Source organism: Anarhichas minor, unplaced genomic scaffold (assembly GCF_050575085.1).
Source record: "Anarhichas minor isolate MPS153535 unplaced genomic scaffold, ASM5057508v1 ptg000033l, whole genome shotgun sequence".
Classification (NCBI taxonomy): Eukaryota; Metazoa; Chordata; class Actinopteri; order Perciformes; family Anarhichadidae; genus Anarhichas; species Anarhichas minor.
In genome coordinates this window covers 10,343,487-10,367,538 of record NW_027466479.1, presented here as the reverse complement: position 1 = coordinate 10,367,538, position 24,052 = coordinate 10,343,487, and the positions used below count along the sequence as shown (strand labels likewise).

Here is a 24,052-nt window from a genome sequence, read left to right as displayed (position 1 = left end):
TTTTCCAAAGATTTGATCAATAATTCTTCATCTCTGCATTTGTCTTTCCCTTGTGAGTTCCTAGCTAACCATTCTGACAACCACTGTAAAAAGCTGTCACTCTGTCAAAGTCAAAAACATTTTTTAGGAATCATTTGAGTGTATACTTTTAAAATAAGAGGCAAATTGAATATGTATTTTAACCAACCCAAAGCATGCGCACTCAGTTTTTACTGCACAGAATGTGTGATGCAAGTGCACCCTGTTTATTTACGACCACGCTGCTGAGAACTGATAATACATCTTTTTCTCTGTGCAACTGCAAGTTCACCACTTCGTCTTTTCTGCGTTGGATTGTGTTAATTGAGCCCTTAACCGTGCAATCCCATTAAGTTTTACTGATCGATGAATTTCAAAATAGAAAATGTGAGTGGTTTGTGGCTTCAAACACACTTTGCATGCAGATGTTTTTTTTTTAATATCAGATAACAGATTTTATCATTGCTTCTTCCTAGTTAAACACAGAGAGTGTTGCAAAACAGTTGCTGAGATATTTTGGCTTGAACAACATGTCTTAACTTCCTGCCAAAAAAAAGACGTGAACAAAGTCAACACTTTGTTAAGAAGTGTCTAACGCCGTCGCTAATTTAGAGAAGAGAAGAAGAAGAAGAAAAAAGGTTTTAAAGTGTCTGCATTCAGAGCTGGACAGGTACAGTATAACACTGCTGCTGCAGCTCCTCTTCCTGTTTGTGTTTGTGTATAACTGTGACAAGACTCTTGCTTTTTTTACAGATATGGACCCGTCTCCACACGTCGAAGTCGGGCCTCAAAGTGCCGTGCGGATTTCATCACTTGGTTAGAAGTCTTTTTTTTCTCCGTCACATTTATGTCTCCCTTATTTTATGTTTTACATACTAACCCTTGACCCTCTTCCTCTCTCACAGTTGTGCTGAATTTCATTTGGTGGATGGTTATGATCGCGGCCATTAGTTTGGGTGGGTCTACTTCCGTTTGATCACTGTAATATTTTTGTGTATTATTTTTGTGATTGTTGACCGCAAGCAGTATTATTTTTCATGAATCTTTTTCGTAAAGCCATGTTAATATTAACATATTTCTGGTTCTGCACACCTGCTTCATAGGGGCTACACATCTGGGCCGTTGTCCAGTGCAGCCCAACATCCCCATTTACCTGATAGTGCTGGGAACAGTCCACCTCCTATCTCTGTCTCTGACCTACTGCCAGACCAGCTGGGGGGACGGCATGGCCTGCATCATATGCTCGGCCTGCTCGGCGGTCCTATACCTCTTCAGTTTCGGCTGGTTCTTTGCAGGTGGGAGAAAATGTAGCAGAAATGTTATGTTTAGACATATTTCATTTCATACAAATTTCCCCCTGGGGATGAATAAAGTATCTATCTATCTATCTATCTATCTATCTATCTATCTATCTATCTATCTATCTATCTATCTATCTATCTATCTATCTATCTATCTTCTTCAGTATATTTACTGAAGTGCTGTACATAAGTGCAAATTTGACTGTTTCCATTTCATGCTACTTTATTCTTCTACTTTCTACTCCACTGTTATTCAAAAACATATACAACACTTGGTTTAAAGCCCCGGAAAACTTGATTTTAGATGTAAAGACAAGTTTTCACGGACTTCAAAATTAGACACACAAAACTTCCTTAACAGTTAAACGCTCAAAAAGTCTATCAGGTCTATGTGGGTGTGATTTGATTTGACAGTTGATTGACATTGACCAAACATCACACCAATTGTCATCAATTTCTGATTCTCAATTGGTGAAAGGGAGTATGAGACATCATCTTTTTTTTTCCTTTCTCGAACATACTTTAAACCAGTGAAAACCCATTACTACAACCGTTTGTGTTCATGTTGGATCCAGTCAGTTGTAATAAAAAGCTGATTGAGAAAATATGTTTTCAGAGCCTTTAAGGTCAGTTTAGTGTGTAGTTTTAAATCAAAATTGAATTGAAACATTCTCCCTTAGGCACTACCTGGGTTTATCCTGTTTACCCTCCCGACTACACACTCGGAGCATCTCGATACTGCGACAAGATAACCTACCAGTTTGCCTTCGCTGTCACCACCCTGGTGTGGGTCGCTACAGCCTTCATGTTCGTCTGCAGTTGTTGCTTCGGTCTGGTGACCTGCTGTAAGAATTTAATTTCAGGGAACAGACTGATACCCAACCGCTATACTTTCTATGGTGCCATTGGTTCTCATGAACCCGCTGGTGGTGATGTGTGATACACATTTTTGTTTATGTTTTCAAATGTCTAAAGAATTGATTAGCTCTGCAATCTTCCTGCAAAAGCTTGAGGAAAGCTGCCTTACTTCGCTTGAGACTTAAGTAATATTTGTGCAACATTTCAAGGGTTGGTTTTTATCGCACACAAGGAGCCTGAATATGCTCTGTCCAGCTTAATTCAACATTAGTCATTATCCACATGGTGTGTAGTTACATTTAGGAACAGCACTGTCTCACCACATACTTCCTGTTGACACCAACAGGAAGCAGTTAACATTTGAGCCGATAGAAGATCAATTGTTAGATAATCTAGTGGCAGCTAATATTGATTCAGCATTGAGATAGAGAATAAATTGTTATTGGTACAGTGTTTTTATATGCTCCTCATATGTGTGTGTTAGTTTTTCTTTTTTCTGCAGTGGAATAACTTGCCTTGATTGCACCACTTAAGGTTGTATTACTACAAGTGAACATACTGTGCAGTATAATCAATAAAAGTTTGATATGTTGTTTGCATGATTTAATTGTGTGAAAAATTATATTCCACACAACTGATGTTTTTAATGAATCCTGGGTACTATAGAGAACCCAAGGATTGTTTGGTTGTCTTTCGTTCAAATTTTTAAATGTGTTGCTCTTGAAACTTGGGAAACTTTAACCACACCCAACAGTGATGTCACTGTGTACTGACACATTGTGGAGTACACTTCTACATCACTACATCAAAGGTGAGACGATAAACCACTGAACTTCAGCCAAAACAAGACTTTTATCTGAATTGAATGTATACTGTAGCCTATGCAATGATACATTTGCATCTTTAATGTTTTATCTAATTGTGCTTTGGAATCTAAAAAGTATTGCTGCAGCATTAAATAGTACATAATAAATGGATACAAAGAATAAAAGATCAAAGAGACCAAAGATACAGGAAGCTTTTTGGCTCATTTTTTTTGTTATAACATTTTCCTAATGAAACCTATGAATGAACAACATATGCAGTGCAAATAAAAAACAAAACAACAAAAATATGATATTTTAAAAGATTGAAACGCCAGAATATTCTGATGTAGTCACTTTTTACATCCAGATTTTGAGATTTTCTCAGGCGATGACTTTTAATTCAGGCTTCTGTCGGGACTACTATTTCAGCCGATGTGGTCCTTTTGCGTCACACAACCGGAAGCCGCTCGCTATCGTTAGCATTCGTTAGCTAACATGCATGCTGCGGTGACTGAGGGATAACTCTATGGTGCAGGAGCCTAAACCCAGACTGCATTGAGCTTTTCCCTGATTTATTTGCGGTGATTTATTGAAGGCGGAGAATCTCAGCGTCTGATGAACATGTGGAGCTCAGGCCGCCGTGTCCTTCACGAGCTGCTCAGCCAAACGGCTGTCAGGAGCTTCTCTCTGACTGCTACTCAGGTCAGTGTCTCTGCAGGCTTTAAACAACATGATTCATAATCTGCTGTTTGTTTGAAAACGTTTAACTCAGGACCGTCATGACCACGCATCGTTACGTTAGGAAACAGCGTCCAGTCACTGTAATGGTCAGTGTTTGTTGTTTGAAAACATTGTGTTAGACCTGCTGGAAGGGCAATGGAGTCTAATGTTATTAGGTCTGCACATAAAAGTTATTTGCATGATCAGTTAAAATTATCATTTTTGATTTAATCTTTTTACCTATAAAACGTCATTTAGCATTAAAAAAGATTAATCGTACGTTCCCAGAGTTTTAGTCTTTAATTTACTTGTTTTGTCAGACCAACAGTCCAAAACTCAAAGATATTCAATTAAAAATGACATAAAATGGAGACAAGCAGCCATTTATAACATTTCAGAACCTGTTACCAAAGAATATTTGAAATCCATCGTTGAATAAATGATATATGAATTACTTAATTATCATACATGGTTGATTGATTTTCTGCTTACAAACTTCTCTGCTCATCCTTTGATATTTTTATAAAAGCACTTTGCAAACTGTTGTTTGCTGAAACAAAAAAAAATGCCACCTGCCATCTAAAGGTGGGCATTCAACTCAACTTGTTTTGCACCCGTCATTGCAATAAGTACTGCATTTAAAGAATGTCACGTATACTATCAGTTGGTGGTGAGTATAACTGGGTCCACCTTCATTAACATCCTCACTACAGTGTTCTGCTGGAGAGCCATAAGAACACAAATCCACACAATTAACATAAATTAAGGTTTTGTGAATGCTACGAGACGTGGCGGCAGACTTTAAAAGTTTATGGTTCATGTTTCTTCAGAACACGGTTGTGGTGGAGCGCTGGTGGCAGGTGCCCTTATCTAAAGTAGGCAGTTCGCCGAGGCTTCACCCTCGAAGACACCGCATCTACAAGTTGGTTGAAGACACCAAGCTTGCTCCCAAGGAGAAGATGGAGCTCATCCTGACTCAGACGGTACCCAGTGAGTATCTACAAGTACAATATGCTCTCACAGTTGTTTTCTTAAGACCAATGAAACTCTTCACATTATTAAACTAACTTTTGTTTTTTTTCTTACAGAGCTTGGTGGGCGAGGAGACACTGTGTTTGTGAAAAAGTCCGTCGGAAGAAATAAGCTGCTGCCCCAAAGCCTCGCAGTGTATCCATCGCCGGAGAACAAACAGATGTTTGCCGAGGAGTTAAGAGTGTGTACTTCATTTTTAATACGGTCATTTATTCCCCCACATATCAGATAGCAATGTATAGATATTAATGATTCATTTTACCAACAGCTTCTCCGTGAGGGGAAGCCAGAGGAAAGAATCCAAACACGCACCGGACAGTTGGTGAGTTATCTAAAAGCATTTCATTGTTTCCAGTCGTCTATGCTGGTCACAGTATTTAGGAGATTAAAGGCACGGAACAGACTAACAGCAGTTTCTTGATACATTTTTTTTCTTTCTTACAGACAGTGGAGCTCCTGAAACGCTCCAAGTTGAAGATAAACCAGATGCCTTTGGATGAATTCCAGCTCAATAAGGAGGTCGTCTGCAGACAGTTTCAGAAGAAGGTATCTGTCTTCTCGTCCTCGTTTTGTGCTGTTTGACATTAAAGTAAGTGCTTCTGCTCAACATCCAAGCAATTGTTTTATTGACCTAAATAAACTTTTTCCTCAGCTGGGAGTTGTGATGCCACCTCATGCATTGAGTCTCCCCTTTGAGTCAGTCAAGGACTTGGGCGACTACTGGTGTGAAGTTACGGTAAGAAACGTTCTTTTTCAGTGCATCACAAACATGATTTCATTATCAAACGTTTGAAGCAAGTGCAGCTCAGCGCTATAGCTGCCTTTTTAGTAGTTGATTCCAACCAGCTAGTGTTAAAAGTGTTTTTTTTACATATGGGTACTGTATGTTGCAAGAAAAAACACATTTAGATATTCTTGCAAAATGCAGCAGTTGCATATAAGAAATACTATTTATTTAATAACATTTTCTTTAGAGACTTAACTTTTTGTTAATATTTCTCCACAGTGAGCTCGTCTTCATGTCTCTCTGAACCACAAACAATTAAAAACCTGACTAAACAGAAGCAGGCTAAGGCAGTTATTCTACTACAGACCAGACTGCTTATTCGTCACATTTTTTCTCCTCCAGGTTAATGGAATGGACGTAGTTCGCGTCCCCATTTCACTGGTGCCGTATGAGGACCCGTCTGCTAGTTACCAGCAACAGTTGAAAACACAAATGCTGCAGGCGGCTGCAGATAGCTTAGAACCTGCAGAGGAGGAGGAGCAGGAAGCTGCTGTGAAAGCAGTTGCTGCTGTGGAAGCTGAAGCAGATAAAGACTCTGTGAGTCAAGTCAGTGGAGCTGCAGAAGAGGAAACGGCGGCGAGTACACAGACGAGTCAAGACACAACAGCACCACCAAGTGACGGCTCGAAAAAGGATTAATTAAAGGACTCCAAATGAAGACGTGCATAGAACTACAATGGAGATTGTTTACTTATAATACACATTATACATGAATCAAAACCGTTGTCTGCGTCATTATTAATGCCATTAGCTCAATGTAAGTGAACTACTTTACATCACACATGAACCCTAAATGATCTTTTGTAATGTTACCGTATATAACACCTGCATCATTGTGACACCAAACCACCCAGTTACATTCAGAGGAATGGAGCCAGAAAAGGCAAAATATTTATTCTTTCAATTTTAACTGCACAACACGCACAAAAGTATAGGGTAAAGAAAAAAAAAGACTTTTCCCAGCACTGGCATCAAACATGTCACTGAATCAGTAGTATGCTTTGTCAGTCTGTTCATGAAACCTGCTGAGGTTAATGTTTGGGTCTTGAGACAGAAGGAGAGCATGAATGTGTGCTTAGTTTTATAGAAATGTTATTTCATCCAAGCACTCTTTGCACTGTCCAACAGGTGTCACGGAAGAAGAAAAAAACATGGAACTTGCATAAGTTTAAGCTCTTTAATTTATATTCCTGTCTTAGATAATGTGTGAGGGTATGTGTTCAGACGGTCAGCTACTTGCTTTGGGCTGTCTGTGTGTAAATATGCCCTGAATCAGGCTCTACAGGCGGTACATGTAACAAAACTACGAAGTATGGAAGCAAACGAGATTCCTGGACTGCTGGTATTTCTGCCAAATGTCAGTTTTGAGGCAGGTCAGGTTGTGCCTGTGTTGGTGCAGTAATGGTGGAAAACTATGGAGCTGTCGCCACCACACCTAGACACAGTTTACATACGACGCTCTCTACAAAAATCGGTGTCTAATAGAGCAACCTGGCTCATGAGTTTACATTTGTAATCTATTTTTCCGCTTGGAAAACAAAAAGTATTGATGCAGGGTGGACTACTCATTGCTTTCTTAAAGGAGGAAACAATGAAAGCCAGAATAAATGTTATTGCTTCAGTGAAAGGCTATTTTAAAAGGCTTCTTTGCAGGATGGGAAAGATTTGTGCAAGAACGATCTGTACGTCAATACAAGAGAAAAGGCAGAAATCTGCAATATTCTCCAAAGCTGGAGAGATTGGCAGTATTTTTGTTTCACCACATTGAACAGTTCATAGTTTCCCTTAACAGCTTACTGGCAGAGGACAAGCCACACACACACACACACACACATTCATTTAAACAGCAGAATCTTCCTGTGACTGGAGCAGCAGAGAGACGTACAGTTACAGCCTCTTAACCACCTAAAAAAAAACTTGGAAGTTAATGTGATCGCTATTTAGGGTAGCGTAAAGAAGCTAAATGTGTTGCCTCACTGCCAGTCACACACTACTAAAAAAAGACTCGTCATAGGGATTTAGCAGATAACTACTAAATCTCTAAGATGCATGCTGGATGCAGCCGGGTAAAACTGAGATGAAGGTCCTGTTTTAAAAGAACCAGCTGGAAGTGAAATGCATGTTTGGTTCTCTGGCAATTCATTTACGTAAACCAACTTCAGAACGGATGTCGATGCAGGTGTGCTCGTTCACAAGTCGGTTGAGCTTTAAATGCAAAAAAAAACACGAGGTAAATTACAAATTAGGGATAAAATAACAGCGGCAGACGTGGACAATTTCAGTCATTGTGAACATCTTTATTCGTTTTTACAAAATATGTGATGCACCACAGTTTTCTACTGCCTCTGGTTCATTTCTCATTATGGAAGGCAACGTTTCACGATCATTTGTGTGACTGCCAGAGAACCAAACCCGTTTTGTGGAGTCGTTTGTATTCCATCACAAAACAGGAGTCATACATAAATGTTCGCTGCATGAACAGGACTGTGACTACCCTACAAACACTGTTGTATCTTCATTTGTAGGTAGAGAGCCTATATTTACTGTGAAAGGAAGATTAACGACTGTGGCTGGATTTTTCCGTACAAAAGTAACACTTTATGAAACAGTTGACAAAAATAACTACTGGATAATAACAATTCAACACAAATACAGGAGGGAAAGAAAGTCTGTATTAAGGGTGTGTGTGTGTATAGTGTCTTCCCAAACACAAATCTTCCACAAGTGTGTAGGGAAATGTGGAAAGCTCTACTCTACTTTCTGATGCAGGGTTTCCACATGCCAAGAGTCCACAGTATGACATTTAGAAACCGTATTTGGCCTGTGTCTGCCGGCGGGTTAGCTTGTTGTCTGCCCAGCTGTTCTTCAGCTCCAACTCGCGTTCCTTTGCCTGTGAAAGAAGAAAGTTGAGTCAGTTCAAGCCAAAAGCCAGAGTGAGTACACAGACAAATATGATCTCTGAATATCAACCAGCTTATTATGAATAAATCCCAAACCTACTTTGAATACCATCCGAGGTGTGTCAAATTGAAACACCACTCAACATGATTGTAAATACTCTGAACGTTAAACAGGAAGCTACAAGCAAAGTTGAGAGTAATTTGGAAACTATTCTTTAGCTTGTTTGAATGTCTTGTGTAGGCTCGTCTTTGCAGCTTACTGTATAAACCACAGGCATACAATAGTCGACACAATGCTTGATGTACGCTTAGTACAAAAGAGGACGGCAGCCAACAACTCGGAGTTGAATGTGTGCCGACATGTCACAGCGGGAGCACAGACTCTGGGTATGTTGGTACTCACAGCCTGCTCTGTTTCACCTTCACAACCAACGGAAAAATGATGTACACATTTTGCCACGTCCATCTAACGAGAGGCACTAGAAGTTCTTGCATTAGCTACAAGATATTCTGTTTGTGTTAAGCTACATCAGTGAACTCTGAATCCCTTCTCCCCCTTTAAAGCCTGCGCTGTTTTGGTGTCAAAAAGAACTCTAATGCAACATTTCACAGACTATGCTGACTGTTGGCAGCACTCACCTGGTGAATGAGATACGTTATCTGATGCTTGCGTCGCTGTTGTCCTGTAGGCAGTTCTTTATTTTTCTGCAGAAATGGGAAAAAAAAAGTAGATACATAAAGTTAAAAGGTGTTGTAGTACATGTGTTGTTTCTCAAAATATTTTGCTCAATCAGGACATGTTCTGACATTTTTATGCAGTTTGACCCACATTAAATCATTTTCATAACAGCCCTGTAAGCATCAAGCCCATCCGCATGGTTAAGTTTGGTATAAACCTCATGACCTATATTGTTAGAGAAGTCCAAATTATGTCTGTTGATCAGGCCGTGAAATGTTTTTTTTAGCTTCCACCACATTGAACATTTTACGGCTGGAGCCAGTCATTGAGATCCAGTTCGGTCACCTTGCTGAAGGACTGACGGGTCTGCTTCTCCTCCGTCATGCTCTTTGTCATCCACTGCTGGTTGCCACTTAGCTGGTCGTCTCCTTTGATCTCCAGGAACTTCACCTCCTCTTTGCCTCTGTTCCGTTTCCCTTGCAGCCGCATGAACTACAGCACAGGATGAAATAGCTCATATCAGTAAAACAACGTGCTAAACCTGGCTTGATGCAGCTGCAAAATAACCAAAGAATGAACCTACTTATAAAGCATGGAGAGATATATAGCAAAACAATACAGATGGAAGAAGCAGCAATGGTCTCACCGCTTCATCGTCAAACATGGCAGAGTTGCCAGGCTCTTCAGCCTCTGCCGATCCGGTTTCAGGATCTTGGTAGTATGTCTCATCATAGTATCCCTGTCAGAGGAGAAAATGTTTGGGATGTCAATTAAACTCTGGTTTATATCGCTTTAATGTCTATAGTTGATGACAGAACTGGTCTCATTTCTTGGGGGGGCTCTTGCCATCCCTCAACCAGAATCTAAAGCCATTTGGCTGATATGTACATGCAGTATAAGGTACTTTATGAGCCATGATTACCTCAGGGAGAGCTTCTGGGCCTGCTATGGGCTGTTGATACTGAGGATATTGACCTCCCCATGGACCAGCTCCCTCATGGTTCCCCCCAAAGTCGAGAGGGGCATCTGACTGACCCGGCTCATCTGACTGACCCGGCTCATTGGCAGGTGCAGGTGCAGGTGCAACTGCAACTGCAGGTGCAACTGCAGGTGCAGGTGCAGTTCCAGGTGCAAGTGCAGGTGCAGGTGCAAGTGCAGGTGCAGGTGCAAGTGCAAGAGGTTCCGCAGGGGCTCCTGGCTCAGGGTCTAAGCTCGGGACGACTGCAGGAAGAGGCTCGGAGCTCTCGCCAAGAGAAAAGTAGTTCTGCGGGGTTATGTCCTCCTCGCTATCCTGGATGTCGGTGGCTACTTGTCGAGCCAGCTGCAGGGTGGCTGACTTTGCCGCGGCTTTGATAGCCGAGGGAGATGCACTAGAACCAAGCAGACCCTGAGCAGGCTTTCCAGGCTTGGGTCCTTTTGGTTCCTGGCGCTTGCTGAGTGTGTGAGGAATCAGGAGCCTGTCCATCCCCTTCACTGTCAGGTTTCTGGGTTGTGGTAGAAGGGAGGAAAGGCCTGAACCCTGGAAGAGGCAAGAAATATGGATGGAACAGGGCAAGAGGAGAGCCAGCTACATGCTTGTAGTATGATATTGTTTGTAAACTATGCAAAGGCATTAAATATTATATGTATGTCAGTTGGTTTAGGTCACAGATGAGCTTTATATCACGTGCACAATCCCATATTGCGATAAGGAGAAGGTCACATATTACATCTGAATTATTCCTGCATTATCTGTGATATAGATGAGGTAGCATTTTTTTTCCTGACATCTGTTGAGCTCAGAACTAAGCTGAGCTGTTTCAATTGTAAGTCATTTAAAAACGGGCTTGAGTGTTACTTGAACCATTATCAATCAAACTAACTGCGTTAGGAACAATTCAGGTGACTGAGAATGTAACCGCAGACGGTGGGACACTTACCTGAGGTTGTACTTTCTTCTTCGCTGGTGCATCGTCATCGTCAGAGTCGGACTGTAGACAAAACAAATACATAGATTATCAGTTACAGCCTGGCTGCATATGCCACAGGAGCGACAGCATGTCAAAGCAAACGGTTTGATACGACGCAGTGCTCACATCCCGTCTCTGGATCTGCGGTACAGTGATCTTGACGGGCTCCGATCGCTTCCTCGGCTTAGGCAGACTAGAAAATAAGCCTCCTTTGGATGACTGTGGCTCTAACGTTGGGTCGTCGTTTGACGTGCTGTCCACCGGTGAACGGCTAGCTTTCGTCTCCTTTCTTGGTCCACCGCTTCCTCCTGTCGATCCTGGCTTTTTAGGAGCAGGCAGGCGTGAGAAGAGCCCTCCTGCGCCGACTTTGCCCTCCGGTGCGGCAGAAGTTGATGTTTCTTCTGAGTCACTATCATCACTGCTGCCATAGGCGACTAAAGACATTTTTGCTGACAGTATTAAATAATATTATTCTGCAGGAACTCTTGGTCATGGATAACCACTTCCCCTGGGGTTGTTCTCTCAAGAAGCTGCTCACACTTTCCGACGAACTATCTTATATTAAAAGGTACGATAATCTTCGATAAATATAACTACAAAGATAATGGAATAAGTCCCGATGGAGCGGTAGTATGAAGAAAACACAGCAGGTTGAAATAGAGCCGAGCAGTGAGCTCATTAAATGAGGTCTGTCCCAACTTAACAACGCAAGCTAAAGTAAGCTAACGTTAGCTAACGTTAGCTAGGCCGCAGCAGCAAACGATGTTAGCTAACCGGCCCTTTCGTGCTCGGTCAAACTAAATTCTTCTCAGATCTCTTACTGTACATACTATGACATCGGTTGAAGCAGTAGCTGTGATTTACACCACAAAAGCGGAGCTTATTTTAGTCCTTAGACTCCATCAAAACATTCGCCTCCATCGTTCATGATTGAAGAAACGGCAACTGCGCAGCTTTCTGCGCAGCTTTCGTTCTTCTTCTTCTTCTGTTTTAATCAGTTGGTAAACAAATCCACGATATTAACGCCCCCGACGGACCGAGTGTGTATAACCATCAATTTAAAGCAACAGTTTAATGGATTCAATAAAACATGACATATCCAAGTAATTAAATAATATATTATATTTGGTTTCTGGTCAAACAATTCTCAGGGGGGCGAGGGGTGTGTTAGGAAAACGTTTGCCCTCAATAGTTTCAAAAACATGTAACAAAAACAGCAACAACATGGCAACAACCCTGGTCCGCTTGTCTTGTTAGCTTGCATTATAAAATCCAAAACAGGCTCATCTCTCCTTATTGTCTTCAGTGTTCAAAAAAACCAAATCAAGCTCGGTACAGAAATGGTTTTGTTTAGTGTGGAAGAACTCGACGGGCCTCACAGAGCCCTGGTGTCCACCCATCACACACCTTTTTGGATTAATTGGGCCAGAGACTGTGAGCCAGACTATATGTGGCCATGTCCCACAAAATCAGAGAAGTGAAGGTTGTTAAAGCAGTATATAAATGTCTATGGTTTTAAATTGAGGTGTCCAACTATCATACTTTGGTCTAATGTTTTGGTTACCACATACTTTTGTCTAATTTGAAATGGCCAAAAATTTGAATTTAAGCTGTTTTGTGACAGAGGGCTTTTGCATGATGGATGATGCATGGTAATGACAACCTTACTTGATGATGTAATTATCTGTATGTGTTGTTAATTGGGAGACACGCTCAGCAACAGTCTTATTATTGAAAATTTGCTAAAAATTATGCACCACTAAAGCACATTTTTAACTGACATGACAACCTGAGACATGAAGGCCCTCTCTTAATTGACAGCGAAGAGGGTTTTTGTTTCCAAATTATAAGGCAATACCTCGTTCAATTGTGTGCTTATGTTGCACATTTATAAATGTAGGCTAAGTGTTTAATTACCACACAGCACATCTACGCCTGAGCTGTATTCCAGCATAGAATAACTGTACACAATCCACAGAGATTGCACACATTGGGCCTCCATGCAAATTAATCCAGCCATGTAAATTGATTTGGTTCGTTTATTTGTGGTTGATTGAAGTGAAAACCTTAAAATAATAATATACTTTTACGTGAATTTCTATCTCAGTCAAACAATCGTCCATCACATTTCCAGGTGAATATGTATTTTTTCATTGATTGCTTTTCCAAAATGAGAAATATACCTTAAATGTCCACTAGGGGCACTACTGTGCAGATTGGGGGGCGCGTCTGCGGGCGGGTTTCAATTTCAAACCCAAACAGTCCAAGGGACGGAGCCAGTGGATTGTAGGATAACGTTCAACCCAGATAGTTACCGCGTGTTTCCGTAGTGTAACGTTATCCAAACACAAACCAGACCGGTATTGTTATCACCGGGCCGTGATTACAGTCCACAGAATCCGCGAAAAAAAAGTCGGCCGCCTCGTCTTCGCTCCAGTTTTCCGCGCCTAGTTAATTTATTTGGATGACAAACCGACGCTTGGCTTGTTTGCAGCAGGTGTTGACCAACCCGGGACACTGTACCACAATACAACTACTAACCTGCGTTACTGTGTTTTAACTCGTATAAGGTTATCTGACATAGCAAGTCATTTCTGCAAGAAACATGCCGAGGTCCAACAGGCAACGAGAATACAAACCTGGAGATCTTGTATTTGCTAAAATGAAGGGGTATCCACAGTGGCCTGCGAGGGTAAGCACCCGACGTTTACTGTCTTGTTTCCAGCTTAAGGTTTGGTATTAATGTCGGTCCTTCTGACCGCCTGTTCTTATCACTTGTTTACCTGCAAGGCCTATCAGTAGTTAGCTACCATGAGTTAGCCTAGCTCGGTCGCGTAAGCTAACGTTGCCCAGCATCCACACACAGCTATCCGTTAGCCAAACCGTAGACAGTTGCACATTTCTGTTGAGTGAGTCATCAGCCAGACACCTCGTTACCCTGCTCGGCTCACTAAATATGAATGTTGTTGCTAGCTGCTCTCTGCCACCAACGCTGCTTTTCATGTGCCGCTGTCGTCTCCCAGGGGCCCTGTTGGGCTAACGTTAACTAACGGCTCTCCGTAATGGAGAGAGCAGCTGGGCAACGTTAACAGAAAGGTCGGCTACAGTTTAACAGTCCTGACAGACACAAAGTTAACGTCTGTAGTAGCAAACGTTATCTTAAAGCCGTGCTGTATTAGGACACAAATGCGAATCTACGGTGTAACTTAGCTTAAGTTACATTGTAGCTAAATAAGTTGTTTTCCTTAATAACTGTTGCTTTACAGACGACACATGGCTACTTGTGTAACCATATGCTTTGATGCTTTGAGAACATGCCTGCCTGCCCACAGTTATTGCGACAAATAAGTTAACAGTGTGTCTGCTTGTAAGTTAGGCTTTTAACATTTGTGTCATGCTCATAAAGAACTGTGGTATAAGACCACAATGTAATGTCTACCAGGTCCTTAAACACGCAGCAGCACAACATTTCAGTCAATGTTAGTTATTATTCAGCATGGGAGAAAATGTGTGACTTTTAAGTTCCCAGAGGTTTATAAATACAGTTATGTATATAACGTAACTAAATAAGAAAAATAATATTTAGAGTGCCACTTAATACAAGTGAATAGTTGAGTTAGTTTCAGTATTGATATGTGCCTCTTCCCTCCTTTTCCTCTTATCAGCCTTGCCTCTTGTCAGCAGGCCACAGGTCCTGCCCCACCTATCCACATTCAGTGGCCCTATCTGGGATTGCCAAAAGGCCTGACTGGCACTTTGCAAACGGACACCATGTCTTTCTGTGCCTTTGTGTTTTGCCGTGCTCTTTAAAAACACAAATAAGTAGTGGATGAGCCAAACAGTGCAATGACCCTGTTATCAATTGGCTCATAAGAGTTGAATTAGAGAGGAGTTTTACAGTAACTGGTAAGACTTGATTGAGCATTTACCAGTACTACCCCAGCTGTCAGACATGTTAATTTATTTCTAGTGACAGAAAAAGGTCAATATTCAAATAGTTAGTTTATTTATGGAAAGAAAATACCAAATATTTTCTGGTTCAAGCTTATCATATATAAGGATTTTCTGCTCTTTCTTTTTATCAGTGTAAGTTATGTACTTCTTGTATTTCAAATGTAGTTTTTAAACTTGTAAAATTATTCAGAATACTAATGACCGTAATGGGTTTGACATTGATGAAGTGGTCCTGTGTTTGTCACGTCGACATTTAAATCTACTTTTGTCTTTGAGTTTTTCTTGATTATCATTTTCCCGAATAGTTGCATTGATTTTTATTTTTATTTTTTTTTTATCAGCCTCTTTTCTCAATAAGCTGTGTTCTTAATTCACAGATTGACGAGTTACCTGAAGGAGCCGTGAAGTCCCCCTCCAACAAGTACCAGGTGTTCTTTTTTGGGACACACGAGACGTGAGTAATGTGTGTTAAAGCTGTCCGTCTTATTCCTAGTGGAGTCTAAATGATGGCAGAGAGATTAATAATGGAAGAAAATGAAAACAAACATCCCTCAAGAACTTATTTCTTCTTGAACTAGTTTATCTGTTTCTGTTTAGTAGCATTACATTAATCATGAAATGCACTTTTTTTTAAATGTATAACAGTATCAGTCAGGTGTCAAAATACATTTACAGATTAATTTCTGTTGATTAAGTAATAATTGGCTCATCATTTATCACTAGGAATTTAGTAGAATGTGTTGTCATTTATCCAAATGTTAAAAAAGCCGCAGCTACTTGCACGACATAACACCATCTCTGCTGATTACACATTTGGAATTGATGTGCTTCAGTGGATGGGTGTGCACATTTAGAAAACTAGTAACATTTCACCTCCACAGGGCGTTCCTAGGGGCCAAGGATTTGTGCCCATACGATGAAAATAAGGAGAAATTTGGAAAAGCAAACAAGAGGAAAGGCTTCGCTGAGGGACTCTGGGAGATTGAGAAGAACCCCACCGTCACACACGAAGGCTACGAGGTGTGTGTGTATTTCTAGCATAGAGGCCAAGTGTGTTTTATTCTACTGTGAGTAATGTACATTGTGTTTGTGCCCCATGTAATATCAAATTTTGGTCATTTTGTTTGCTGAAGGAGGCAAAGGAAACAGTGTGAATTACAAAGTAACAATTAACTGTAATTGAAGAAAGCCAAAGGTGGCAATAGATCATATTTTGTCTCACTCTGTGGCGTAATGTACCTCACTGCCCCTTCACACACTCACTGGCCCATGAGGGGGAAACTATTAAGGATCAAAACAAGGAAACCTGCCGGATATTCACTGTTGCCTTGTTTGGAAAGAGATGAGCTCAAGGTGCAAGCCCAGAGATGCAAACAAAGACAAGAAATATTGAGATGCTTGTCTACAGAGCAACCCAACCAATCATGCATTGAGTGTCTTGTTTGGCCAGCAAGCTCAAAACTTGTAGTCGATGCAACACGTTTCCACAGCAATCCTCGTGTCTGTAAGAACCTGGTGAAATCATTTTCAGCACAAATTACATTACACGCCTTACCCCCGATTGAAGAACGTAAAAGAACAGCACTGTTTACTAATTCAAGACAACATTAAGACTTTGGTGTATGCTCTTGTGGGTCTAACTCCAGACTTTGACTGTTTCCTTTTAATTCACTCCTTTTAAATCTCGGCCTGTAGTCATTGAAGAAGGACGACGTGTCAGAAGTAGCAGGGGATACAGGAAGTCTGGAGAAAGCAGATGCCGAGGGCAGCAGTGATGAGGATGAAGGGGCCCTCGTCATCGACGAGAAGAACGAGAGGGGAGGAGCTAAACGAAAAGCGGAGGAGTCCACAGCGGTGAGCTTTGACTCTGTCAATTGTACACAGTTTAAGTAGAGAGCTTTATATTCGGTTCATAGTTGAGCTTTCTGTTTCTCTGACAAACCTTTCGTCAGGCATCACCCAAGCGGCCGAAGGATACAGAGGCAGAAGGTGATCCTAAAGTAGACCGCAACAAGTCCAACGCTGAGGCCAAGCTCAACGATGTGGCTGAACCCAAGGCAACTGCTCCCTCCTCACAGAGCGAGTCCAAAGCAGAGGCCCAGGAAAAGGCTCCAGCAGGAGGCCAGCTAACAGCAGATAAGGTGAGACACGGGCACCGTCGGGACCTAATGCGGGCTTGAAGGACCATTCTGGTGTTTATGCAGGTTTTGGGCCATGCTATGATATGTAAATATTCTACAGTATCTAAGTATAGATACCTAAAGACCATGCAAAATGTGATCAAAATTGTATGTTTATGTTCCATGTCAGAGACACTACATGTATTAATTGCCCTCCACTGTTCTCCCTGCAGCCTGTGACAGACAGCGCTTAACGTCAACTCTCAGAAGAAAACCAAGAACCTTTGACGCTTTTCTCTGGAATTTAAGCACCGACATGTTTACCGGCTGGATGCCAGATTTCAGCTGTTTAATTAATAGAAGAGTTTTAAAAACCTAGGTGTTTGTATTGAGAGACAAACGTATCCTCATTTGCCATTTTTGGGATATCATATATCCCAGAAACCAAAAGTTTGCTAATCTGATTTCAAACAATTGAACTGAGCCCTTTAAGGCTCATTTATAAATGGGATTTTGGTGTGTATATATTTTTTATTTCTAAGTGCAATTACATAATTACAAAGACTGAATGCTAGGTGTCAAAAACATTTTTCAGTTTCGAGGGAATAAACACTGAAATATATAGAAAATAAAAAAGGAGAACATTTAAACCATAAAAAAAGATAAATACTCCCATCTGGTGGTTTTAAAACGTAGATATTGTACAGGAATAAGAACAAATTTTCACCCATGCGCTCAGCTTTAGTTCATCCAGTAAATGTATTACTTCCATTTGTTTCACCTAGCTTATCGGCTTCATCTATTCAGTCATTGGATACGTGATGAGTTGCACTTTCAGAATTAGTTTTTTTTCCCTTGCCATTGTCTAGTTCACTGTATGATGTTTTTATGCAACGCAGGTTTTGTTGCTTTGGTGTAGTGAATGCTTAATTTGCAGGTCACCAAATTCACATCATTCTTTTCACCAGGTTAAATATTTGAAGCCCGTTCTGAGAAGAACTATTGTAGGATTAAAACACTTTTAAACCCTTCTGTAACTTTCTTCAGCTACTGATTGTTGAAAGCAGAAAGACATTCCTGAATGTTGTCGTGTCGCGGCTCGGTCTCGAGGTGGAGCTGTGGCGTTTGTCGGGGGTGAAAGTTATTTGTTGACACCTTTTTCTGGAGGAATTATCTGGCAAACTTTCAAATCCATCAACTCAGATCTCAATTTCAAGTTATTACAAGTTCTTTCAAGCTCACGTCGCATTCAGTAATTGGTTGTACCAAATATGTTTCTTTTTCAAATGTATTGCTGACATCGTCGATGCCAACGTATATTATCTGTACAAATTGTGATTATTTTTTTTTATTTATTTTTTTTTGGAAGAAATTAAAATGAGAAGACTCTACATAGAGAACCATCTGTAAAACCTTTGTTTAATGAACTTTTGGTTTCCATCTTAACCATCTTAACTGGAATATGAGTCTGTTTTACTTCACTGGTCTTATTATTTTGGCTGTGAAACAAAGTTGTGATGTTCTAAAGATGTGTTTTATTACAACATGTTCAAAATGTGGTGTTAATTATTTTCCACTCTTGGTAATTTTTAAAGGTTCAAGTGGTTTTTGTGATGCTCCGCCTGCTCACCATGTTACTTGGATGTCATTGTCATTGCTTTAGTTTTTCGTCCTGTATTTGGCAACATGAGCCCACAGGTGACCAGATTATAAACTTAAGGGAAAATCTCAACCTTTACCTCACCTCAACCCAGTGCAAATCACCCTGGCTGCTGTGCCTAAAATGGTTTATACCCACCTAAAAAAATCCCACTGATTTCTAACAATAACATGGTCAAAGTGGCCCACTCATGTCCGGAGTTAATTCCAGGGGTATGGTTTGGCATCAAGGTGTAATTCTTGGTTAAGCTTAATCATTTATTTCCAGAAGCTGTCATTCATCTTAATCTGCTGCTTAGTTTACTGTTGTAGTTGCTAGTCCATTTAATAAACATGTTGATTACAACAAAATGGTTTTGTCATGTTTATATGCAGTAAATCCTTGTTGATAATTGTTGATTATCCCCTTTCTCTTTCTGGAAATCATCTACCACAATCTTAGTCATTGAGTTCTTAAATAACAGGATTGTCTGCAATTACTTTTTTTTAAAATTTAAAATGCCCCCTAAACCAGGTATTGTGTTTAACCTCTTGTTTCAAGCAGCGGATGTCTACTGTAACTTTTCAAACAAACCAAGACTAATTACTCATTTCACACCTCATTTTTCACGTGTGTGTGTGTGTGTGTGTGTGTGCGTGCGCGCGCGCTTGTCATAAATAATTTGCTCTCAAGAGAGCCTTGCAGCACAGTTCGGGACTTTGGGCTGTAATCGCTGAACTAGTTTTGGTGGTGATGTAACAAGTCCTGACTTTGTCATATATATACTCTTTACCAAACTTGTTTGGGTGGAGACATAAAATCCACTTTTATTTGTCCTTAAAATGTCCAAGAGTTCTCCGGTAGATTCACTTTTAGATGAAGTAGCCTCTTGCCTTGTAGTATATGAGTGCTATAAATATCTCTCAGCTTCATCACAGTAACACTACAGTATTTCTTGTAATAACTCACTTTAGACATTTAAAATCAAAACAGGCTATCACAAATTGCAAATGAGCGTGCCGTATTTTATTGATCGTAATATATTTCCATTGTATTTATCACAACAGAAACACTAAAGGTAGAGGAAGAGAGAATAATAGATAACGATTCATTATAACATTTACTTGAATAGATAATTTTAGTTTTTATGCAATTTTGTATCAAAGATATTAACCATGGGTACTCTTGTATACCCCATTAAAATTACATTTGCTATAAAATTAATCTGCTTTTACATTCAAAATAAACTGACATCTTAAACATATTGTGGTCGTAATGTTGCAGATGACACATCATAGTTGAAATTTCATAGTTGAAATTTGAATATTGTCAATTCATCACCGATTATACAGACAGAGATGAGAGAAATTGCAATTCATGAAGAAGTAAGTAATTGAAATGATGTGGAGGGAGAATAACTTTAAATGTTTTATTTTATTTATTGAATATTCTGACCGTTACATAAAATCCTACATCCATACCAGCCAAAACGATGATTGTAATTTTGTCATTTATGTTCTGACTTTTTTCAAGGCATCAAACTTAAGATATTCTGAGGAAGGAACAGGACAGTGTTTTGTTTTTAAAGGTAATCATTTAGTAATCAGTTTGGCTTAGTTCTGTACTATGAAACTCTTGTGAAACCTGAGCCAAAACAATTGTGAAATACTGCAATATCTTCAACTAACTCCAATTCCAGAACAATTGTCGTCTTGAAAAGATCTTACAGTATTGTACAATTTATTTCAAACATCCATATTATTTAAATTTTGACCCAGAAAGAAAATCAAGAGTAATTTCTGCTGTCCAACAGGAAATACATTATTGGCGCATGCGTACAGCCAGTTCTTACCCTCCTGTCCACTAGGGGGCGCTACCTGCTCACGGTAGTGTTGGTCAGTGCTGCTACATGTGACATTGACATCAACAGAGGGTAAGATCTCTCTGCATGTTATAATACTTTACTCTTTTTTTGTTCTAACAACGTTTTGACAAGATAGGTAGCAGTCGTATTTAAGATGTTAGTGTGTTTTAAAAGATAGTGTCCGCTGCAACACAACGTTAGTTCTAGCTTCTCCGAAAGCTAACGTTAGCATAGCTTGTGTGGAGAGTATTGATGTGAAGGGAGACTGGGCACCTTTTGAGCTCATGTGCGAACTTTGATTAATTTGGTCCCTGCAGCACAATGAGGCTGACCGCTCTCCTGTCGATGGCAGCCAGGGTGGTTGTGCCCAAAGATTACCGCTTCGGCACCAACAGACCGTGGACAGTGGCCGCTAAGAGGCTGAATCCTCCGGGGAAGAAGAGGCGGAAGGTGTTTGTGGAGCCGATAGCACCAGAGGACTGGTCTGTGCTCAGAGGGGACATGGTGAGGAGCTCAAGTCAAGTCCCAAGTCTTCTTAAAGCAAATTGTCAGTTGCAAGTCCTTGGAAGTAATTATTCAAGGCATGTGAATTGGCCAGAGATTTTACCAGGTCAAAACTTAAGACTTTAATGTTTTTACAGTTAAGTGTCAAGAGGATCAAGTTAAGTTAAGTGCAGATCAAAGTATTAAGCCGACTTTTGGGCCTTCTACAGGTCTGGGAACTTTTGTAACTCTCCATACAACTCCAGAACCATTGAAACAGGGCTGGATACCAGTTGTGATGGATGAACAGTGTATAAACAATATGTACACCACCTTACCTTAGTGTTATTTCTTTAGAAAGCTACCAGCCACAACAATAAATTACATCTTTGACATACTCTTTGAAAGGAACTATTTTGTTCAGAAGACTGAGCACAAATATTTGATATGCTGAGACAATTATAATAAAAAGTAATGCCATCAACAATTCATGGAGATTACTCCAATAAAATAGAAGCTCTTTAACATGTTTGTCCAAACTTGGATTGACAAAAGTAACTGGTCAGACAATGTTGGTGCAACATAGACTTAAGTGTCTGCTCTTCATTCGTTTCTCAGGTCGAGATTCTCACAGGGAAGGACAAAGGGAAGCAAGGAAAAGTGGTGCAAGTCTTCAGACACAGAAACTGGGTTATGCTGGAGGGCCTGAACACAGTAAGGAACTACTTAACTTCAGTATGTATTTAAATCATTTTGGATACAGAGGGGAGCTGTCAATCAACAGTAAAGTTTTCATGTTAGTTACTGTTGTATCAGTGTCATACACTGTGTATTTATTATTTAACTCCACCAGGTGGAGGCAGATGTCTAGCAGAATTTCAGGCTGACAAAGTGCGCCATGAGAAGCCATTTGGCCACCAGCGGTTTGGTTTTCAGAGTTGGAACTGTTGTTTTCTATCGCAGCATCACAGGTATATTGGAAAAACTGGGGATTACCGAGGGACGTACATTGCCAGCGAGGCTCCCCTCCTGCTCCGCGATATTGCACTCATTGACCCCTCGGACAGGTACAGTAAAGCTTGCTACACTGCAAGATTAAGATTGTGGCTATGCATGTGCACACCTACCTCAGGACCTGAACAAAAGCTGAGCCGCTGATCAGCATGCAAAATGAGCTGTGATCCTTTTTCTAGATGGTCTTCAATCTGTCGATCTTCAAGCTGCTTTCAGGATATAAAAAAATAGTCCAGCGTTATTTACTGTAGATAAATATGAATGATCTCTGGTTTCACAACCGATTCATCATGACATGCTGATATTGATCTTCCAGGAAGCCCACTGATGTGCAGTGGAAATTCACAGAGGAGGGGGACAGAGTCCGAGTGTCTCTCAGGACGGGTCGAATCATCCCGAAACCTGTTTTGGAGCGACGAGATGGCATCGTGCCACAGCAGTGGAAAGGTGAGAGTGTGTGTGTGTGTGTGTGTGTGTGTGTGTATTAGAGGGGGATTCTTTTCAGTAAGAAGTTTATTCCATCTGTAGCTAAAAGTCAGCACATAAAACAGTTTCCACCATCTTCAGACTTCTAAAAATAGGTGTCTGAGTGACTGAGTATAGTTGGACTGCTTTATAGTGGAAGAACCACATTTCATTCTAAAGTGAAAGACACATGGAAAGTAAACCTTTAGTGATGCCGAACAACCTCCCAACTTAATTGTACTCCCTAAATTTCACCGTATTTTTTAATTGAGCTAGTTTGCACGACGTGCCGTCAAACCAAACATCTGAATGACTCTAAGGCAGAGTGAACAGCTGCCTTCTGAAATTTGTACCTTTTTTATTCCAATGCTTCTCAAGTTGTATGTATTTTTACATGCGCCTCTCTTTCTGCTGTTACAGATGGTCCCAAAGACACCAGTCCAGAAGACACTCTAGAAAAGACCTATGTACCGTCTCTAAAAACCCTGGAGGAGGAAGTGATGGAGAAGCTGGGCATCCAGGAGAACAGAAGGCCCAGACGGTCCTACTGGTACTGACCAGAGACACCAGAGACACTCAGGGCCCCATTGTCCTATCCGGTGTTCACAAGGACTCTGAAGTCGGCCATGTTTTGATTGGAGTCGAGCAGAATGAAATGTAAAAAAGAGACTATGATGAGTAAGGCGCATGGATGGTAAAATACTGACGCAACATCCATATTATTAAGGAAGTGACAGCTTTGCAAACATATGAGGAGTTTAAACAGACCTGCCGTTTTAATGTTTCCTGATTAGTTTCAATTGTTCTCTATTAACAGCGGTATTAGAGTTTGAATTAACTTGCTCTCGTTGTCGTTGTGAATAAATGTTGCACGTAAACTAATAGCTTTTATTCTGCTGTATACTGGAGGTTCACTCCACGTTTCAGGGGAGGAACCTGATATTCTCAAACAACAATGGTATTAAATCACAAGGGTTCCAGACTTAAGGGTTCGGTTCTGATTTGTCAGCATCAACATGTGGTAATTTGGGAAGAGAAAATCCAATTTGGCAAATTTACATCAGAAATATTCACTGAGCAGGAATGAAACATTATTAATGAGATAAGATACTTCTGAAAGCTGTCGAGTAAGCTTGTATTCGAGCCATCAGTAGAACAGCGGTGACCACAGAAAACAATAGCTTCTGCACGAGAGAGAATATATATCACTTGACATGTAGTGTTGTGGAATGATTCATACACACTGTACTGTCTAAAAGATTGGAAAGTTAACCGAATCTTTGGTATTGGCAGGGTTAATAATGGTAATGGTTTGCAGCCTGTTTGGATCATTCAAAAGGCTGAAAATAGTCGTATTATTTTACAGAAGCCCAGACAAGCTGCTCTCCAAAACTCAAAGCCTTTAGACAAATGAGTCTCTCTTTCCAATGTTTCTGGGAAACTTTGTGCAGAAGGAAATGACT

At 40.5% G+C, this 24,052-nt stretch overlaps 4 protein-coding genes across 4 annotated transcripts; 3 read left to right on the top strand and 1 right to left on the bottom strand.

The window, feature by feature from the left end:
- Positions 1–3,443: 3,443 nt before the first annotated feature.
- On the top strand, positions 3,444–6,242 carry mrpl9 (mitochondrial ribosomal protein L9). The gene is made up of 7 exons (XM_076106410.1): positions 3,444–3,685; positions 4,534–4,693; positions 4,792–4,916; positions 5,004–5,057; positions 5,180–5,281; positions 5,388–5,471; positions 5,865–6,242. The coding sequence occupies exons 1-7, from the start codon at positions 3,599–3,601 to the stop codon at positions 6,159–6,161; spliced, it is 909 nt and encodes a 302-aa protein (XP_075962525.1). The 5' UTR covers positions 3,444–3,598; the 3' UTR covers positions 6,162–6,242.
- On the bottom strand, positions 6,195–12,075 carry prcc (proline rich mitotic checkpoint control factor). The gene is made up of 7 exons (XM_076106404.1): positions 11,177–12,075; positions 11,021–11,071; positions 10,024–10,620; positions 9,748–9,840; positions 9,447–9,593; positions 9,062–9,127; positions 6,195–8,412 (listed from the first exon to the last, which is right to left on the bottom strand). The coding sequence occupies exons 1-7, from the start codon at positions 11,492–11,494 to the stop codon at positions 8,326–8,328; spliced, it is 1,359 nt and encodes a 452-aa protein (XP_075962519.1). The 5' UTR covers positions 11,495–12,075; the 3' UTR covers positions 6,195–8,325.
- A 1,227-nt stretch (positions 12,076–13,302) lies between these two features.
- Positions 13,303–19,134, top strand: LOC142965471 (hepatoma-derived growth factor-like). Its single transcript, XM_076106412.1, has 6 exons — positions 13,303–13,742; positions 15,382–15,458; positions 15,886–16,024; positions 16,700–16,858; positions 16,957–17,145; positions 17,358–19,134. The coding sequence occupies exons 1-6, from the start codon at positions 13,656–13,658 to the stop codon at positions 17,376–17,378; spliced, it is 672 nt and encodes a 223-aa protein (XP_075962527.1). The 5' UTR covers positions 13,303–13,655; the 3' UTR covers positions 17,379–19,134.
- Positions 19,135–20,585: 1,451 nt separating this feature from the next.
- Positions 20,586–23,571, top strand: mrpl24 (mitochondrial ribosomal protein L24). Its single transcript, XM_076106084.1, has 6 exons — positions 20,586–20,696; positions 20,945–21,131; positions 21,729–21,824; positions 22,074–22,177; positions 22,441–22,571; positions 23,010–23,571. The coding sequence occupies exons 2-6, from the start codon at positions 20,949–20,951 to the stop codon at positions 23,144–23,146; spliced, it is 651 nt and encodes a 216-aa protein (XP_075962199.1). The 5' UTR covers positions 20,586–20,696; positions 20,945–20,948; the 3' UTR covers positions 23,147–23,571.
- The last annotated feature ends 481 nt before the right edge of the window (positions 23,572–24,052 follow it).

Excerpts from the sequence above, each read along its gene's own strand:
- mrpl9 (XM_076106410.1), top strand. The coding sequence starts at position 3,599 with ATGAACATGTGGAGCTCAGGCCGCCGTGTCCTTCACGAGCTGCTCAGC. Across the intron at positions 4,694-4,791 it reads CCTGACTCAGACGGTACCCA|AGCTTGGTGGGCGAGGAGAC; the intron begins GTGAGTATCTAC and ends TTTTTCTTACAG. Across the intron at positions 4,917-5,003 it reads TGTTTGCCGAGGAGTTAAGA|CTTCTCCGTGAGGGGAAGCC; the intron begins GTGTGTACTTCA and ends TTTTACCAACAG.
- mrpl24 (XM_076106084.1), top strand. The coding sequence starts at position 20,949 with ATGAGGCTGACCGCTCTCCTGTCGATGGCAGCCAGGGTGGTTGTGCCC. Across the intron at positions 21,132-21,728 it reads CTGTGCTCAGAGGGGACATG|GTCGAGATTCTCACAGGGAA; the intron begins GTGAGGAGCTCA and ends TTCGTTTCTCAG. Across the intron at positions 22,178-22,440 it reads CTCATTGACCCCTCGGACAG|GAAGCCCACTGATGTGCAGT; the intron begins GTACAGTAAAGC and ends TTGATCTTCCAG.
- prcc (XM_076106404.1), bottom strand. The coding sequence starts at position 11,494 with ATGTCTTTAGTCGCCTATGGCAGCAGTGATGATAGTGACTCAGAAGAA. Across the intron at positions 11,072-11,176 it reads CGCAGATCCAGAGACGGGAT|TCCGACTCTGACGATGACGA; the intron begins GTGAGCACTGCG and ends TTTTGTCTACAG. Across the intron at positions 10,621-11,020 it reads AGAAGAAAGTACAACCTCAG|GGTTCAGGCCTTTCCTCCCT; the intron begins GTAAGTGTCCCA and ends TGCCTCTTCCAG.
- LOC142965471 (XM_076106412.1), top strand. The coding sequence starts at position 13,656 with ATGCCGAGGTCCAACAGGCAACGAGAATACAAACCTGGAGATCTTGTA. Across the intron at positions 16,025-16,699 it reads TCACACACGAAGGCTACGAG|TCATTGAAGAAGGACGACGT; the intron begins GTGTGTGTGTAT and ends CTCGGCCTGTAG. Across the intron at positions 16,859-16,956 it reads AAGCGGAGGAGTCCACAGCG|GCATCACCCAAGCGGCCGAA; the intron begins GTGAGCTTTGAC and ends ACCTTTCGTCAG.